At 39.1% G+C, this 19,827-nt stretch overlaps 1 protein-coding gene across 1 annotated transcript in view; it reads right to left on the minus strand.

Moving 5' to 3' along the window:
- LOC117308874 (centrosomal P4.1-associated protein-like) overlaps positions 1-19,827 on the minus strand; it is a 54,288-nt gene that overhangs the window by 23,652 nt on the left and 10,809 nt on the right. Inside the window, exons 6-10 of the mRNA XM_073795476.1 lie at positions 10,552-10,682; positions 9,684-9,786; positions 7,927-9,556; positions 6,011-6,143; positions 2,684-2,849 (exon numbers count right to left, since the gene is read on the minus strand). Of these exons, the coding sequence (XP_073651577.1) occupies positions 2,684-2,849; positions 6,011-6,143; positions 7,927-9,556; positions 9,684-9,786; positions 10,552-10,682 (2,163 nt within the window). The remainder of the gene's footprint in view (positions 1-2,683; positions 2,850-6,010; positions 6,144-7,926; positions 9,557-9,683; positions 9,787-10,551; positions 10,683-19,827) is intronic.

The raw sequence follows: 19,827 nt of genomic DNA on the forward strand, positions 1-19,827 counted from the left end.
ATTAAAAAAAAGAATCTGCCTTCCAGGGCTTCCCTGGTGTTACAGTGGTTAAGAATCTGCCTGGCAATGCAGGGGACACAGGTTCAAGCCTTGGTCCGGGGAGATCTCACATGCCGCGGAGCAACTAAACCTGTGCACCTCAACTACTGAGCCCACATGTCATAACTACTGAAACCCACATGCCTAGAGCCCATGCTCTGCAACAAGAGAAGCCACCGCAATGAGAAGCCTGCGCACCGCAATGAAGAGTAGCCCCCGCTCGCCACAACTAGAGAAAGCCCACATGCAGCAAAGAAGACCCAAAGCAGCCAAAAATAAATAAATAATTTTTTTTTTAATTTTTAAAATTAAAAAAAAAAAAAAAGAATATGCCTTCCAATGCAGGGGATGTGGGTTCTATCCCTGGTCAGGGAACTAAGATCCCACATGTTGTGGGGCAACTAAAACCACACACTCTAGAGCCCACACGCCACAACTAGAGAGAAGCCCGCTCACCACAATGTAGATGCTGTGAGCCACAACAAAAGATGCTGCATGTCACAACTAAGACCCAACGGAGAGGGTTAGGGAGAGAGGGAGAGAGGGAAAGAGAAAAGAAATTCAATTAAATTTAACACGAATTTTTATCTTTTACCTTTCAGGCAAAGAGCAAAAAACACTCTTAAAATTGCTAGTAGAATTTTAAATTGGCATGACAGGGACTTCCCAGGTGGCGCAGTGGTTAAGAATCCGTCTGCCAATGCCGGGGACACAGGTCGAGCCCTGGTCCGGGAAGATCCCACATGCCATGGAGCAACTAAGCCCGTGAGCCACAACTACTGAGCCCACGTGCTGCAACTACTGAAGCCCACGCGCCTAGAGCCCGTGCTCTGCAGCAAGAGAAGCCACCACAGTGAGAAGCCTGCGCACCACAACGAAGAGTAGCCCCCACTCGCCACAACTAGAGAAAGCCCGCGTGCAGCAACGAAGACCCAATGCAGCCAAAAAGAAAAAAAAAATTGTCGTGATATTTATGGAGGGATAATCTGGCAATATCTACTAAGTACATACCCTTTAGCCTAGAAATTTCATTTGCAGGACTTTATCCCACAGATATGCTTGTGTACATTAGCTACAAACAGGTAAGGATGAATTTTTTTGTTCACTACCTCATTCCTAGTGCACGCCTGCTATACAGGCTGTACTCAATAACCACATGTTAAATGACTATGCAGAATGGCTGCGAGAGGGGAGGTATGTACAGGGTTGTTCAGGAGAGCACTTCTTATATACAGAAAAAGCAGAAATAACGTAAATGCTTGGTTAGGTAGATTACGGCACTTCCATACAATGCAGCTGTTATAATGCATCTATTTTCAATGGTAAAGGAGAACGCTCTTTACGTTAAGACGTAAAATGATTTTAGTATACTACCATTAATTTGCTTTTTGGTTTTTTTTAATTGGGAATATACATATGTATTTGCTTAGAATTTCTCTGAAAAGATACAAAAGATTGGTAACACCGGATACCTCAAAAGAGACGTAAATCAGGTGCCAGGGCAAGGGTGAGACGGAGAGGTTTCACAGCACATCTTTTTGTACCTTTTGAATAGGAATATATTACCTTTTGAAATAAAAACTTTAATAGATTGTTAAAGTCTAACATATTAGATATAATAAACCAAGCATGAACAAAAACATAATGGCACGTTTCCGCCTACAGAAATAAATAGAATTAAAGACCCTAATAGACACTGCATGTGGTAACTGAAGCTACAGGTGTGTACTAAGACTAATCAAGGATGGTGCACTATATATGAAAGGAAGGAAGCAAAGGCCGGGACTCAAAAAAACTAGTATGTAAAATATGAAAGTGGAAGATGAGTTTGTATTTTATGCTATAAATAATAGAAAGCCATTTAAAATTTTTATTTTGGTAAATTGAAGTTTTACTTTTGATGAAATTCAATATATCCACTTTTTCTTTTATACTTAGTTCTTTGTGTCTTCTCTTGGAAACCTCTGCAGATGCCACTGTCGCAAATATATTCACCTACATTTTTTCCTAGAAGGTTTATAGTTTTAGCTAGAAATGCATTAGTTCTTTTTAACTACTACTTTCCTCTGATCATGTCCATTTCTAACTTTGAAATGAATAGGACTGATGATTTGGCTTATCAGTTTACAAGTTTTAGAGTTAAACACCTAGTTAGTATACAAGCCTTAAATTATTATAAATGAACAGAACAATGTGTGGTGGGTCAAACAAATTAACACATTCCACTGGTGAATCCCCAGCTCCTGCTTGTTAATACAGCCGTGTCATTACCGGAGCATTTTCTGGGGAAGCCTTCAGTAAGAAAAGAACTGATGCATTTTACTCTTTAAAAGTCGAGACTACAGGACTTCCCTGGCGGTCCAGTGGTTAAGACTCCGTGCTTCCAATGCAGGGGGCACGGGTCCAATCCCTGGTCGGGGAACTAAGATCCTACATGCCACATGGCATGGCCAAAAAAAATTGAAAAAAAAAGAAAGTCAAGACTACAAAAGATGTTCCTGATGTCTCAGATTATTTGCTGAGTCAATGGATGATTAATAAACTGATACCCAATTTCCCTTTGACACATCAAATAATTCTAAGATTCTTACCAGACTGTCATCTTTACTAACTGATATGAGTATAATGTAAGGAACTGACATACTTGTATTTCTTCACGTTCTTTTTTATCCGGAAAAGTTCTTGCAACTGTAGAATACTTTTCAAAAACTTTGCGTTCCTTTTGTAATTTCCTCATTTCCTCCTTTTTAAACTCCTCTATTCGAGCCAATTCTTTTGCTTTCTGTTGTTCAAAGTCAGCAATTTCTTTCCTAAAACAACCAAACCACGTTATAATCTAAGGAGACCACCTCAGTACAGTAATCCACATGTGGTACCAAAATGGAACACCAGTGACAACCTGGAATTGAGGAGCTGCTAGTTTTGGTGAATCCATCTTCAGCCCACAGTAGTGAAGTAACAGTCAATTAACTCAGTAAAGCACTACTCAACAAGCATTCACTGCATCCCTACTATGATTCAAGTACTACACTACGTGTACACTACACTACACTACTACACTACTGGAGAAACCACAGTGAGAAAAATAAATATCCTTACTCCTATAAAGCTTCTTACATTCTAGTGGGAGCGACAGATGACAATAAATAAGATTAACAAGTAAAATATATGGAACACTGGAAATGTTAAGAAGAATAAACCAAGGAATGAGGTTAGGAAATATGGAGGTTAGGAGCCTGAAATTATGGACAGAGTCATCTTGCTGAGGCAGTATTTGAGGTAAAACCTGAGGGACGTGAGAGAACCACCATGGAGGTATCTGGACAAAACAGTTCAGGCAGAGGGAACACCACATGCAAAAGCCCTGAGATAGGAACATGCCTGATGTGTTCAAAGAACAGGCAGGAGGCCAGTGTGGCTAAAGAGACAGAACGGTAGGAGAAAACGTCAGGAAAAAAGGGTGGGGGGCGCGGGAGGCGGGGCGATTAACTAGGGTCTGTGGATCACTGTGAAGACCCTGGTATTTAGCTTAGGAGCACGCGGGTCAGAGGAACTGTCAGGACCCGGGCTCCTTCTGGATGCTGTGTAAAGAGCACAGGGAGAGTGACGACACAAGACTGTGGAACAAGAGGCCCCTGGCTCACATCCTTCCACACAAACGCCATCCACAGACAGAAGTGCGTTTGTGGAAGCTCTAGGATTCAGGCAGGAAATGAGAAACGCTGGTGAAGCCTAAGATCAAGGACAGCCACTTAGAGAAGGCAGGCCCATGCCCCAGTGCCAGGCTTACCAAATGTGGTCCTGACGCACTGAAAACAGCCCCACTGCCAAAGGACCCAGGAGGAGCCATGCCCATTCATGCCCCTGGAAAGAGACCCACAGACCTTGCTCCTGCCTACAGATCCTGACACAGCCCTGTGACCTAGCTCCAGCCCTGTTCTATGTGGTACGGAGTCAGTCCTGCCCACCCAGGGACCTGGTAGGAAGCTGCTCAGAAACCTGGCAGGAGCCCCACCCATCCTCACGCCTGGAAACACACCTCCTGTCTACAGACTCAACAGTGGACCACGAGGCAGCCCCATGACCTAGCTCCAGCCCTGCCTGACTGTGGTCCAAGAAGTAGTCCTGTCCTACTGGGGATCCAGCAGGAACCACAGCTGACTGCAACCCTGGTAACAGGCCTACCAACTGTGGACCCAGCTACAACCCCACTTGACTGTGATCCTGAAAGTAGACCCACCGGTCCAGGGATCCAGCAGAAGAAGGTCTTTACCTGCCAAAAACAGTCTGTAAAGACAGAAACAGGTGTTTCTTCTTTCAAATGCAAAGACATCAACACAAGTCCACATAGATCACCAAGAATCAGGCAAACGTGACACCACCAAAGGACTAATGAAGCTCCAGTAACCAATCCCAAAGAAATCGAGGTCTACAGATGACCTGACACAGAGCACAAAACAATTGCTTTAAGGAAGCCCAGCAAGCTACAAGAAAACACAGAAAAACAGCTCAATTAAACCAGGGAAACGATACGTGAAACAAAACAATAAGTTCAACGAAGAGCCAGAAATCATAAAAAAAGAACCAAAAAGAAATTCTAGAGCTGAAGAATACAAGGAATGAAGTGATAAATGCAACAGAAAACGTCAACAGCAGACTCAAGCAGAAGAGAGAATCTGTGACTGTGAAGACTGGTGATTCAAAGTTATTCAGTCAGAGGGGGAAAAAAGGGAAAAGAATGAAAAGGAGTGAAGAAAGCCTGCAGGATTTATGGGACACTACTGTATGAATGAACTATATACGCATTATGGGAGTCCAGGAGGAAAAAAATCAACAAACCTTTAGCTAGACTAAGAAAAAAGAGAGAAGACTCAAATAAATAAAGTCATAAATGAAAGGCAAGGCATTATAACAGATGCCTCAGAAATAAAAAGGACCATATATGAATAATTATATTCGAAACTACTGGATAACTTAGAATGGTTAAATTCCTAGAAACATACAACCTACCAAAATTGAATCCAGAAGAAACAGAAAGTCTGAACTGACCAATAACAAATAAGGAGACTGAATCAGTAATCAAAAACCTCCCAAAAAACACAAGTCCAGGACCAGATGGCTTCACAGGTAAATTCCACCAGTCAAAGAAAAAATTAACACCATTCTTTTTTAAACTCTTCCAAGAAAAGAAGGAATACTTCCAAACTCATTCTGTGAGGTTAGTTATCACTCTGATACCAATGGCAGACAAAGATACAAGAAAGGAAAACTATAGGCTAATGTCCCTGATGAATACAGTGTATAAATCCTCAAAAAAATACTAGCAAACCAAATTCAACAGCACAGTAAAAGCATTAAATACCATGACCAAGTGGGATTCATCCGCAGGATGCAGAGTTGGTTCAACACACACAAATCAACTAACATGATGTAAACTGGTGTAGCCACTGTGCAGAACAGTATGGTGGTTCCTCAGCATTAGTCACAATAACCCAAACATAGACACAACCCACATGTCCAGCTGTGAGCCAAGGAAGGCTAAGGATCACCAGAAACCAACAGAAGATACAAGAGAAAGCATGGCTCTGCTGACACCTTGACTTCAGGCTTCTAGCCCCCAGAACCATGAGAAAATAAATTTCTGTTGTTTCAAGCCATCCAGTTTGTGTATATTTTGTTACAGCAGCCCTAGGAAACTAATACACTGGCCAAGGTGGCCCTTGAATTCAGAGCTCCACACTGCTTTTCAAATTTCAATTTATGACCTCATCACGACGACAATTCTCCTTTTAAGACATCTTTGACCACAGTGGGTCATTTTATTTAAAAATTCTTATGTGGTATTTATTTCACTTCCTTCTCTCACTTTTATTGTTGGATTAATAAGAATTGTTTCAAATAGTTCAGATATAATCTTAAAAATAAAGCTGAATCACTATACATTTTCCCCCACTTACAGATGCAAACTTACCTGAGTTTTTCCAAGGCACTTTCTCGTTCAATGCGAAGTTTAGCTAAAGATGTGTTCTCAGCTTTAAATTTTTCTATTTCTGTTTCCAATTCAATAACTTTCTCTCTCAAAACTTGAGATCGAACATTGTCACCTATAAGATAAGCCACAAATACTGAACTTCACAAAAAGCTTTCAACAGCAAAACACTAGCTAGCTATTACACTAGGAGCCAAAAATATGGTAGACACCTGTACTATTAAAATGCATTAGAAACAATGCTTCTAAAAGCAAAGAAAAAAATTATTATAGTCGAACTTTCCAGATGGAACAGCCTAAATTTAAGAATCAAATCATTCTACCTCAAGAGTATCAATCTGATGACAAATGAACGTTATATATTTAAAAAATCAAATAAATTTTTAAACCAATATACATAAATAGCTTAAGAACATGAATAAGTATTTGCAAGAGACTTAAAGCTCTAATGAACACCAAAATCAAAGTTTACCCCCCACTGATCAAAGAAATACAAATTAAGATCTTTTTCAGTATCAAATTTGCTACTTAAGAAAATAGCCAATGCTTTCGTCCTTCAACTACCCTTCTGGAAAATAACCCTGATTTGTAACACAAGGCTAAAATACACATTATCTACCCTTAGACCCACTTCTAAAAATCTAGTTAAAGAACGAACTTATAAAATCATACAAATCGTCCTGCACAAAAATATGCATTGAAGTGTTATTTCTAATAGTGAAAAATAATTCGTATCCAACATTAAAGAAATTACTAAATAAAATTATGCTACATTCATATAATGCCTGCAACCATTTTTAAAGTATACAAAGAGTTTTAATGATATGGCCAAAGCATATTATACACCTGGTCAAAAAGGATGAGGCGAGTTATAATATATGTCTCTACCATATGAAAAATACACAGGAAAAATGAATGGAAAGAAATATCCCAAAATGATATCACAATTACTTTAGGATAGGGTAGTTATAAACATTTTTGCTTCTACACTTTTTAACTTCCAAAATTCCTGCAAAAAATATTATTTTTAAATATATATATTTTTTAAATATATTTTAAAAATCAGAGTATTTTTAAAAATTACCTTAAGTTATAATTTCTATTTTAAAGCACCTATGCTTTGCTAGACATTCAGAGTTTATAACATGACATAATGGAAAACTGTTTTCAATATAAGTTAATAAAATCCATCACATAAACTAAATACTATATAGCCACTAAATGGAATGAGACAGATGTGCGTGTATTAGAACAATCTTCAAAATTTATTATAAGCAAGGTGCAGAACAGTATATAAAAAATATGTTTTCATTTGCGCAGAAAGGAGGATTATATACACATTCACACATATGCTTTCATATGCATGGAATCTTTGTAGAATACACAAATGAAATGGGAAAGTTGATGTCTCTAAGAGCCCAGGTCTGGGGAAGAAAAGAAACTTGAATTTTACTGTGTTTCTTCCTCATCATATTTGGCAAGTAAATGCATGAGGTAGTTAAAAAAAAAAAAAAAAACTAATTAAAAAAAATACACACAGAGGTAGCACAGTAGCACAAACCACAAATTGGGTATTCCCTGGTTATAAAAGAAACTTAAATGTTATCTCACTTTATAATAATTAATTTTAAAGCCTTAGCAATAAGATACAGGCTAAAATTTGAAAAATCTGAAATCACAATTCTTCCAAAACTCTTATACTAGTGACTATTACATTAGATTCACAAAACAAATCCAATTTTAACAAATTACCTACTAAACTTTAACAAATCACCTACTAGATTTCCACTGAGCAACTAGAAAGGTTGGGATTTTAATAAGCATTCTGACAACATACTGATAAAATAAATGTTAAACTTGTAACATTCCATTACATAGTTTACAATGCTCTGACTTACCAGGCGGCTGGTCTTGATTTATGTTTAACTTGGGTTCATTTCCCAAGCGTGAATCTGATTTTGATTTTGGTTTCAAAGAAGGGAAGAATTTCATCATCAGATCCGAGGTAGGAGGAGGACTTGTGCTCCTACTGGATTTATTCAAGTCTTCTCCCTTCTTGACTGCTGCAACCTTCCTTTTTATTGTTTTGTCCAGTACACATTTTTCACTCTTATTAGGGTAGGTTGTCTGGGGAGTCCCATAAATGGCTTCATTCCCAAGAATAACATCATGTTTAAATGAATCATCTTCAAGGTCAGTCCAAGTTCTTTCATCATCAAAGTCAATTTTACTCATAGATGGGTATCTTCTTGAGGAATCAGAAGCTTTATTTTTCAAGCCTGCTATTATGATAGACTCATCACTACTGTAATCTTTATCAGACAAATCTAACTCAACATCTCTCCTCTTATCTTCTTCTTGAGTCCTGGTGTCCCTTAAAGGTCCCCTCCCATCACAGACTTGGGGACTATCTTCTCTGCTGCTGAAACCCCTTTCTTTATCCTCAGTTGATGGTTTTATGGTGACATCAAGGTGTTCCTCAGAATCAGTGCTATCATCACTGTCTGTACCACCCTCGTCATCGCTTGCATTCCACCTAGTTGGACTTTCACAAATGCTCATTTGGAACACTTTCCTATTGACTTTACAGGACTGTTCCTGCGATCCATCAGGTGAGGATACTGAATCAGGTTGTTTGGGTGCAACCTCACACTCACCCTTACTTTCACACTTGGTACGGTCTGGATCCTCATTTTGGTTACGCTCACTGATGGGATCCGGTGTTGCTGTCTTCTCTTGCTGCACAGCTTTGACAGGAGTAGAAGACAGCCGGTGACCTCTGCAGATCTGTTGGTCCCTCTCTAAGATCTTCAGTACAAATGAGGAATTACTAGAAAATGATATTTCATCAGCAGCTTGTTCTAAAAACAAAAATTCATCTAATTCCAAATTTTCCTTTTCCTTTTCTCGTTCCCAATTCTCTAACTTTTTCTGAAGAGAAATGTCAAGAGAAGATTCTGACTCTTTCGAAGTCTCACTTATTGGGCTCTTAGAAGCCACGCAGCTGGCCAGCCCTGTCAAAAGGGAAAGTCTGTCTTTACCTTGTGTATTATTCCAGATTTTGCAACCAACGTCACAAGGCTTTGTACACTCGGGTACATTTTCTTTATTATTAGATTCTACCGTTTTTTCTAAATTGATCTGACCTCTAAATTGCCCATCACATTTCTTCCCTGCCAGTATCTTCAACCCTGCTGGAGAGAGACTTTTCCTATTGTTACCCTTAAGCACTTTCGGCTTCTGACTGAGTGTGACACAACCACTCTTTGTTCTGGCTTTACTGTTCTTTTTGACAGGAAGGTTCTCTGTACACAGTTCTTTATTTATATGAGCAGTTTTCCGCTGGAATTGTTGTTTATCTAATTTAAACACAGGTTTGTCCTCTGAAATGCTCTGAGTAGTGACTAGTTTATTTTCTCTCCCCTTCTGAAACTTAGATTTAGCATTAGTAAATCTAGCTAAACCTTCTCCTCGTTTTAAGAATGGTTGTTTTGGTTTTGCTTTGATTAGCAAGGATCCTTCTGCTTCCTAAAATAAAAGAATATTTGAATTAATTCTGGTATATCCAAGTAATCTCAAAGTTATTTTTAAAGCAAATTATAAACAAATCTCTAAAGCCTTAAGATAATTTAATCAAAATAGTGGAAATGCTAACCCTTAGCTGTTTTTGTTTCAGTTCTTGTTCTTCCAACCGAATTTGTTCTTCTAAGTAGTCTTCAAAGGTTTGTTTCCTTTCTCTAATAGCAGCTTTAATAGGCCTAATCATGAAAGTAAAGTTATTTAACATTCAAATCATGTGGTGAATACTTTACACTTAGTGTGCCTGACTGAGAACTAACCTTTTTCAAAGTCTCAGATCCCCTCCGAGAATCTATTAAAAGCTACAATCCCACTCCATCCTCCAAAGCACAGAAATACACGTCACTCTACACATGATTTGAAAAACCCCTCTGAAGTCCACCTACTGACCTTAGATTAACTTTTGAAGTAACATATTCATTACATAAATAAAAATATTTCAAAAATAGTTCATTAAATACATTCTTTAAGATCCTTAATAATATAAACAAAACAATCAAAAGTCATTTGCCATTCCATAATGTATATTAAAATACTTAAGAAAATAATAAACAACCTCACAGTTGATATTTTATCTCTGACATAAAATTTTTAAATTCTGTAACCACACTCACTCAATTATTATTTGTAAGTGATACCATGTGTAAGACTCCAATATATGACTTTTTTCTCTTCTCCAAAACAGGATTTACTTATTTGAGAGAAGCTTAGTTTTATCCAGGTATTTCCCTTAGGTGAAAAAACTTTGCTCCATTTTTCCAGGACATTGTCAACCTGATGTATCTCCCCAACCTGCTTCTGTTGCTGACAACATGGAATACGTTGGATCTTCAACCCTTTACTTAAAAGCATACCCAGGCAAAAACAAGAAAACTATGGATCTTTCAGAGAAAGTACCAATAATAATGACTATTATACTAAATTCCTTCCAACATGGACGATACCTTTCTTCGATATTAACCACTTCTGAGGAATCACCAATTTTTTTTAAGTTCGTATTGTTCCCTTCCTGAATCTGTTCCGTCATTTTCTCCGAACATGGTAAAATACCTTCTCCTAGGATAAAAATGAGCAACAATTTAGTTCAAAAAAAAGCATATTAAAGTCTTAAAACTTGAGAATTTTACAAGTTACTGTACTAAAAAAATATTTAGTTAAACTTAATGTATACCAAAGATTTTAGAACTCTCAAGGAATTCTTTAATATGATAAAGAAAAACTACAAAATGCTAATGAAAACACAACATTCTGCTCTCCTTTCCAGCTGACCTCTCAAAAACCCGTGCCATAGTACTGGCTTCTGTGACCTGACAGTGAGCCCTCTGTTCGGTCACACTGTTACCTGATTAAATTTTGAAGCAAGTCCTTTGCTAGGACTGGACTTTATTCAAAGTATCTGGTGTTGAGTTCTCAATTCAGATCAACTTCGCTGGCAAGCTACTGAGGACTGAGACCCCCAAAATAATCCGGAAGCCATCCTGTGAAGTTGACAAGTGAAAGTCTGCAGACAGGAAAACCTCTCCTTTTACACACTGAGAATTCCCACTGCAGTCAATGAAAGATCTGTGTGTGTAAAGAGCACGTGAGCAGCGGGGATTCAGCCCCAGAGAAAGAAGGTGTCGAGCTGCCTTGGTAAAGAATTTATACACCATGTGGTCACAGTTTCTCGACAGGGCAGCAGCAGGAAACTAACAGAGCTGTAATGACGAAGTACTCTGAAGCATAGGGCACTGTTTTAGAGGTAATTCTACAAAATAAAACTTTACTTGGGGACCTTCAAGACGGCGGAGAAGACGTGGAGATCACCTTCCTCCCCACAAATACATCAGAAATACATCTACATGTGGAACACCTCCTACAGAACACCTACTGAATGCTGGCAGAAGACCTCAGACTTCCCAAAAGGCAAGAAACTCCCCACATACCTGGGTAGGGCAAAAGAAAAAAGGAAAAACAGAGACAAAGAATAGGGACGGGACCTGCACCTCTGGGAGGGAGCTGTGAAGGAGGAAAAGTTTCCACACACTAGGAAGCCCCTTCACTGGCGGAGACAGGGGGTGGCAGGGGGGATTGCTTCGGAGCCACAGAGGACAGCGCAGCAACAGGGGTGCGAAGGGCAAAGCGGAGAGATTCCTGCACAGAGGATCGGTGCCGACCAGCACTCACCAGCCTGAGAGGCTTGTCTGCTCACCCGCCGAGGCAGGCGGGGGGCTGGGAGTTGAGGCTCGGGCTTCAGAGGTCGGATCCCAGGGAGAGGACTGGGGTTGGCTGCGTGAACACAGCCTGAAGGGGTATGCCACAGCTAGCCGAGTATGCCACAGCTAGCCGAGAGGGAGCCCGGGAAAGTCAGGACCTGCCTAAGATGCAAGAAACCAGTTTCGGGATGCGCGAGGAGGGGGAGTTCAGAGCACCACCTAAACGAGCTCCAGAGATGGGCGCGAGCCGCGGCTATCAGCGCAGACCCCAGAGACGGGCATGAGACGCTAAGGCTGCTGCTGCCGCCACCAAGAGGCCTGTGTGCGAGCACAGCTCACTATCCACACACACACACATGCATGCACCCCGGGGACCTGTGCAGCCCGCCAAGCCAGGTCCTGTGATCCAGGGAAAAGTTCCCTGGGAAAACACAGAGCACGCCTCAGGCGGTTGCAACATAACGCAAGCCTCTGCCTCCGCAGGCTCACCCTGCATTCCGTACCCCGCCCTCCCCCAGCCTGAGTGAGCCAGAGCCCCCGAATCAGCTGCTCATTTAACCCTGTCTTGTCTGAGTGAAGAACAAAGAAGAGAAAGGGAAATCTCTCCCAGCAGCCTCAGGAGCAGCGGATTAAATCTCCACAATCAACTTGATGCACCTGCAACTGTGGAACACCTGAATAGACAACGAATCATCCCAAATTGAGGCAGTGGACTTTGGGAGCAACTTGGCATTTGCTTTCTGCATCAATTTGTTTCTAGTTTTAGGCTCATTTTAGGTTAGTATTTAGAGCTTATTATCATTGGTAGATTTGTTTATTGATTTGGTTGCTCTCTTCCATGTTTTTTTTCCTTTTCTCTTTTTGTGAGTGTGCATGTGTATGCTTCTTTGTGTGATTTTGTCTGTATAGCTTTGCTTTTACCATTTGTCCTACAGTTCTGTTTTTTGTTGTTGTTGTTTTTTTTACTATAGTTTTTAGCGCTCGTTATCATTGCTGGATTTGCTTTTTGGTTTGGTTGCTCTCGTCTTTCTTTCTCTATTACTTTAAAAAAAAAATTTTTAATAATATTTTTTATTTTCATAACTTTATTTTTTTCTTTCTTTTTTTTTTCCTCCCTTTTCTTCTCAGCCAAGTGGCTGACAGGGTCTTGGTGCTCTGGCCGGGTATCAGGCCTGAGCCTCTGAGGTGGGAGAGACAAGTTCAGGACATTGATCCACCAGAGACCTCCTGGCCCCACATAATATCAAACAGCAAAAGCTCTCCCAGAGATCTCCATCTCAACGCTAAGACCCAGCTCCACTCAACAACCAGCAATCTACAGTGCTGGACACCCTATGCCAAACAACTAGCAAGACAGGAACACAACCCCAACCGTTAGCAGAGAGGCTGCCTAAAATCATAAAAAGTTCACAGACACCCCAAAACACACCACCAGACGCAGTCCTGCCCACCAGAAGGACAAGATCCAGCCTCATCCACCAGAACACAGGCACCAGTCCCCTCCACCAGGAAGCCTACACAACCCACTGAACCAACCTTACCCACTGGGGGGAGACACCAAAAGTAACAGGAACTACGAACCTGCAGCCTGCAAAAAGGAGACGGCAAACACAGTAAGTTAAGCAAAATGAGAAGACAGAGACATACACAGCAGATAAAGGAACAAAGTAAAAACCCACCAGACCAAAAAAATGGAAGAGGAAATAGGCAGCCTACCTGAAAAAGAATTCACAGTAATGATAGTAAAGATGATTCAAAATCTTGGAAATAGAATGGAGACAATACAAGAAACATTTAACAAGGACCTAGAAGAACTAAAGAGCAAACAAACAATGATGAACAACACAATAAATGAAATTATAAATTCTGTAGAAGGAATCAATAGCAGAATAACTGAGGCAAAAGAACGGATAAGTGACTGGGAAGATAAAATAGTGGAAATAACTACCACAGAGCGGAACAAAGAAAAGAGTGAAAAGAATTGAGGACAGTCTCAGAGACCTCTGGGACAACACTAAATGCATCAACATTCGAAAGAGAGGCCTCCCAGAAGAAAAAAAAAAAAGGGACTGAGAAAATATCTGAAGAGATTATAGCTGAAAACTGCCCTAATATGGGAAGGAAATAGTCAATCAAGTCCAGGAAGCACAGAGAGTCCCATACAGGAGAAACACACGAAGACACGTATTAATCAACCTATCAAAAATTAAATACAAAGAAAAAATATTAAAAGCAGCAAGGGAAAAGCAACAAATAACATACAAAGGAATCCCCATAAGGTTAACAGCTGATCTTTCAGTAGAAACTCTGCAAGCCAGAAGAGAGTGGCAGGACATATTTAAAGTGATGAAAGGGAAAAACCTACAACCAACATTACTCTACCCAGCAAGGATCTCATTCAGTTTCAATGGAGAAATTAAAACCTTTACAGACAAAAGCTATGAGAACTCAGCACCACCAAACCAGCTTTACAACAAATGCTAAAGGAACTTCTCTAGGCAGGAAACACAAGAGAAGGAAAAGACCTACAATAACAAACCCAAAACAATTAAGAAAATGGTAATAGGAACATACATATCGATAAGCACCTTAAATGTAAATGGTTTAATGCTCCAACCAAAAGACATAGACTGGCTGAATGGATACAAAAACAAGACCCATATATATGCTGTCTACAAGAGACCCACTTCAGACCTAGGGACACAAACAGACAGAAAGTGAGGGGATGGAAACAAATATTCCATGCAAATGGAAATCAAAAGAAAGCTGGAGTAGCAATTCTCATATCAGACAAAACAGACTTTAAAGACTATTACAAGAAACAAAGAAGGACACTACATAATGATCAAGGGATCAATTCAAGAAGAAGATATAAAAATTGTAAATATTTATGCACCCAACATAGGAACACCTCAATATATAAGGCGAATGCTAACAGTCATAAAAGGGGAAATCGACATTAACACAACCATAGTAGGGGACTTTAACACCCCACTTTCACCAACAGACAGATCATCCAAAATGAAAATAAATAAACACAAGCTTTAAATGATACAGTAAACAAGATGGGCTTAATTGATATTTATAGGACATTCCATCCAAAAACAACAGAATACACTTTCTTCTCAAGTGCTCATGGAACATTCTCCAGGATAGATCATATCTTGGGTCACAAATCAAGCCTTGGTAAATTTAAGAAAATTGAAATCGTGCCAAGTATCTTTTCCGACCACAACACTATGAGACTAGATATCAATTACAGAAAAAATCTGCAAAAAACACGAACACATGGAGGCTAAGCAGTACACTACTAAATAACCAAGAGATCACTGAGGAAATCAAAAAATACCTAAAAACAAATGACATGAAAACATAACGACCCAAAACCTATGGGATGCAGCAAAAGCAGTTCTAAGAGGGAAGTTTATAGCAATACAATCCTACCTCAAGAAACAAGGAACACCTCAAAAAAACAACCTAAACTTACACCTAAAGCAATTAGAGAAAGAAAAACAAAAAACCCAAAGTTAGCAGAAGAAAAGAAATAAAGATCAGATCAGAAATCAATGAAAAAGAAATGAAGGAAACGAGCAAAAATCAATAAAACTAAAAGCTGGTTCTTTGCGAAGATAAACAAAATTGATAAACTACTAGCCAGACTCATCAAGAAAAAAAAGGGAGAAGACTCAAATCAACAGAATTAGAAATGAAAAAGAAGAAGTTACAACTTACAGTGCAGAAATACAAAGGATCATGAGAGATTACTACAAGAACTCTATGCCAATAAAATGGACAACCTGGAAGAAATGGACAAATTCTTAGAAAAGCACATCCTTCCGAGACTGAACCAGGAAGAAATCGAAAATATAAACAGACAAATCACAAGCACTGAAATTGAAACTGTGATTAAAAATCTTCCATCAAACACAAGTGCAGGACCAGATGGCTTCACAGGTGAATTCTATCAAACATTTAGAGAACAACTAGCATCTATCCTTCTCAAACTTTCCAAAATACAGCAGAGAGGAACACTCACAAACTCATTCTACGAGGCCACCATCACCCTGATACCAAAACCAGACAAAGATGTCACAAAAAAACAAAACTACAGGCCCATATCATGGATGAACACAGATGCAAAACTCCTCAATAAAATACTAGCCAAGAGAATCCAACAGCACATTAAAGGGATCATACACCATGATCAAGTGGGCTTTATCCCAGAAATGCAAGGATTCGTCAATATACACAAATCAATCAATGGGATACAACATATTAACAAACTGAAGGATAAAAACCATATGATATTCTCAATAGATGAAGAAAAAGCTTTCAACAAAATTCAACACCGATTTTTGATAAAAAACCCTCCAGAAAGGAGGCATAGAGGGAACTTTCCTCAACATAGTAAAGGCCATATATGACAAACGCACAGCCAGCATCGTTCTCAACGGTGAAAAACTGAAATCACTTCCACTAAGATCAGGAACAAGACAAGGTTGCCCACACTCACCACTGTTATTCAGCATAGTTTTGGAAGTTTTAGCCACAGCAATCAGAGAAGAAAAAGAAATAAAAGGAATCCAAATAGGAAAAAAAAGAAAACTGTCACTGTTTTATTTACTGTCACTGTTTGCAGATGACATGATACTATACATAGAGAATCCTAAAGATGCTACCAGAAAACTACTAGAGCTAATCAATGAATTTGGTAAAGTGGAAGGACACAAAATTAAAGCACAGAAATCTCTTGCATTCCTATACACTAATGATGAAAAATCTGAAAGAGAAATTAAGGAAACACTCCCATTTACCACTGCAACAAAAAGAATATAATACCTACGAATAAACCTACCTAAGGAGACAAAAGACCTGTACTCAAAAAACTATAAGACACTGATGAAAGAAAATAAAGATGATACCAACAGATGGAGAGATATACCATGTTCTTGGGTTGGAAGAATCAACATTGTGAAAATGACTATACTACCCAAAGCAGTCTACAGATTCAAGGCAATCCCCATCTTGTCAACTACCAATGACATTTTTCACAGAACTAGAACAAAAACTTTCACAATTGGTATGGAAACACAGAAGACCCCAAATAACCAAAGCAATCTTGAGAAAGAAAAATGGAGTTGGAGGAATCAGGCTCCCAGACTTCAGACTATACTACAAGGCTACAGTAATCAAGACAGTATGGTACTGGCACAAAAACAGAAATACAGATCAATGGAACAGGATAGAAAGCCCAGAGATAAACCCATGCACATATGGTCACCTTATCTTTGATAAAGGAGGCAAAAACATACGATGGAGAAAAAACCACCTCTTCAATAAGTGGTGCTGAGAAAACTGGACAGCTACATGTGAAAGAATGAAATTAGAACACTCCCTAACACCATACACAAAAATAAACTCAAAATGGATTAAAGACCTAGATGTTAAGGCCAGACACTATAAAACTCTTAGAGGAAAACACAGGCAGAACACTCTATGACATAAATCGCAGCAAGATCCTTTCTGACCCACCTCCTAGAGAAATGGAAATAAAAACAAAAATAAACAAATAGGACCTAGTGAAACTTAAAAGCTTTGCACAGCAGAGGAAACCATAAACAAGACGAAAAGACAACCCTCAGAATGGGAGAAAATATTTGCAAATGAAACAACTGACAAAGAATTCAATGTACAAAATTTACAAGCAGCTCATGCAGCTCAATATCAAAAAAACAAACAACCCAATCCAAAACTGGGCAGAAGACCTAAATAGACATTTCTCCAAAGAAGACATACAGACTGCCAACAAACACAGGAAAGACTACTCAACATCATTAATCATTAGAGAAATGCAAATCAAAACTACAATGAGGTATAGTACAATGACCTCACACCAGTCAGAATGGCCATCATCAAAAAATCTACAAACAATAAATGCTGGAGAAGGTGTGGAGAAAAGGGAACCCTCTTGCACTGTTGGTGGGAATGTAAATTGATACAGCCACTATGGAGAACAGTATGGAGGTTCCTTAAAAAACTAAAAATAGAACTGGCATACGACCCAGCAATCCCACTACTGGGCATATACCCTGAGAAAAGCACAATTCAAAGAGCCATGTACCACAATGTTTATTGCAGCTCTATTTACAATAGCCAGGACATGAAAGCAACCTAAGTGCCCATCGACAGATGAATGGATAAAGAAGATGTGGCATATATATACAATGGAATATTACTCAGCCATAAAAAGAAACGAAATTGAGTTATTTGCAGTGAGGTGGATGGACCTAGAGACTGTCATACAGAGTGAAGCAAGTCAGAAAGAGAAAAACAAATACCATACGCTAACACATATATATGGAATCTAAAAAAAAAAAAAAAAAAAGTGGTTCTGAAGAACCTAGGGCCAGGACAGGAATAAAGGCACAGATGTAGAGAATGGACTTGAGGACACAGGGAGGGGGAAGGGTAAGCTGGGACGAAGTGAGAGAGTGGCATGGACATATGTACACTACCAAATGTAAAATAGATAGCTAGTGGGAAGCAGCTGCATAGCACAGGGAGATCAGCTCGGTGCTTTGTGACCACCTAGGGGGGGGGATAGGGAGGGTGGGAGGCAGGCTCAAGAGGGAGGGGATATGGGGATATATGTATATGTACAGCTGATTCACTTTGTTATATAGCAGAAACTAACCCAACACTGTAAAGCAATTATACTTCAATAAAGATGTTTAAAAAAAAAGAAAAAAACACAAGTCTTCAAAAGTTTAATGTTATGGAGAAAAAGGTGTGGGCTTTCCTAAGTTAAAAAAGACTAAAGGACTTCCCTGGTGGTCCAGTGGTTAAGACTCCATGCTCCCAATGCAGGGGGCATGGGTTCTCTCTCTGGTCGGGAAACTGAGATCCCGCACGCCTCGTTGTGCGGCCGGAAAAACAAAACAAAACAAAACAAAAAAAATAAAGAGTTGTAACAACTGAATGTAATACATAAACCTTGACTGGATCCTATTTTTAAAAAAACACCTTTAAAAGGCAATTTTGGGATCATAGGGAGAATTCTGAATTGCATTTGCATAGATAAGGTCCCTAGGTATAATAACAGTATTGTGGTTATATAGAAGAATGTCCTAATTTTTACTTGATATTTGAAATGATATAATGTCTGCATATTATTTGCAATGAAATGACTCAGCAAACTATATACAGATGTAAATACAGATATAAATTTAAGTATAGATACAGGTATATACACACACATACAAATATAGATAGACAAAGTAAATATGGAAAAATATCAACTGTTGCATGTAGGTGGTAGGTATACTGGTAATTACAGCAGTGGTCTTTCAACTTTTCTGGATGTTTGAAATTTTCCAAAATAAAAGGTTAAGGGGACTTCCCTGGTGGTCCAATAGTTAAGACTTTGCACTTCCACTGCAAGGGGCGCGGGTTTGATCCCTGGTAGGGGAAGTTCCGCATGCTGCACAGTGCGGCCAAAAAAAAAAAAAAATTGAAAAGGTTAAGGGAGAGTACTGTTTAAAAAATAAGGAAGAGACACGACCTCTTTACACCCAGGAATTACTCGAAATTAGGAATAAGTTTTTATCCCAAAACTGCCCAATCCTAAACTGTAAGTATAGAAAATTCACTAATATGATTTCAGATTCCATGTTGTGAATAACCGCTAAGAAACGACCACTTGTTGAGTTTGGTGCAGTATCAAAGAAATAACCAAAATTATTTGAAAAGCCTATTAAAATACTTCTCTCCCCTTTTTCCAATTACATGTCCGTGTGAGGCTGGGTTTTTTTTCACATACATCAACCAAATCAACATAACTGAAGAGATGGGAGGCAAAAGTAGATACGAGAATCAGCTGAGTTCTTTAAGCCAGATGTTAAAGAGATTTTCAAAAACATTAAACAATGCAATTCTTCTCACTAATTTTTTAGAAAATTTTTTTTCATTAAAAAATGTTATTCTCTGGTTGTGCAGTGGTTAAGAATCTGCCCGCCAATGCAGGGG

Source organism: Tursiops truncatus, chromosome 18, assembly GCF_011762595.2.
Source record: "Tursiops truncatus isolate mTurTru1 chromosome 18, mTurTru1.mat.Y, whole genome shotgun sequence".
Taxonomy (NCBI): domain Eukaryota; kingdom Metazoa; phylum Chordata; class Mammalia; order Artiodactyla; family Delphinidae; genus Tursiops; species Tursiops truncatus.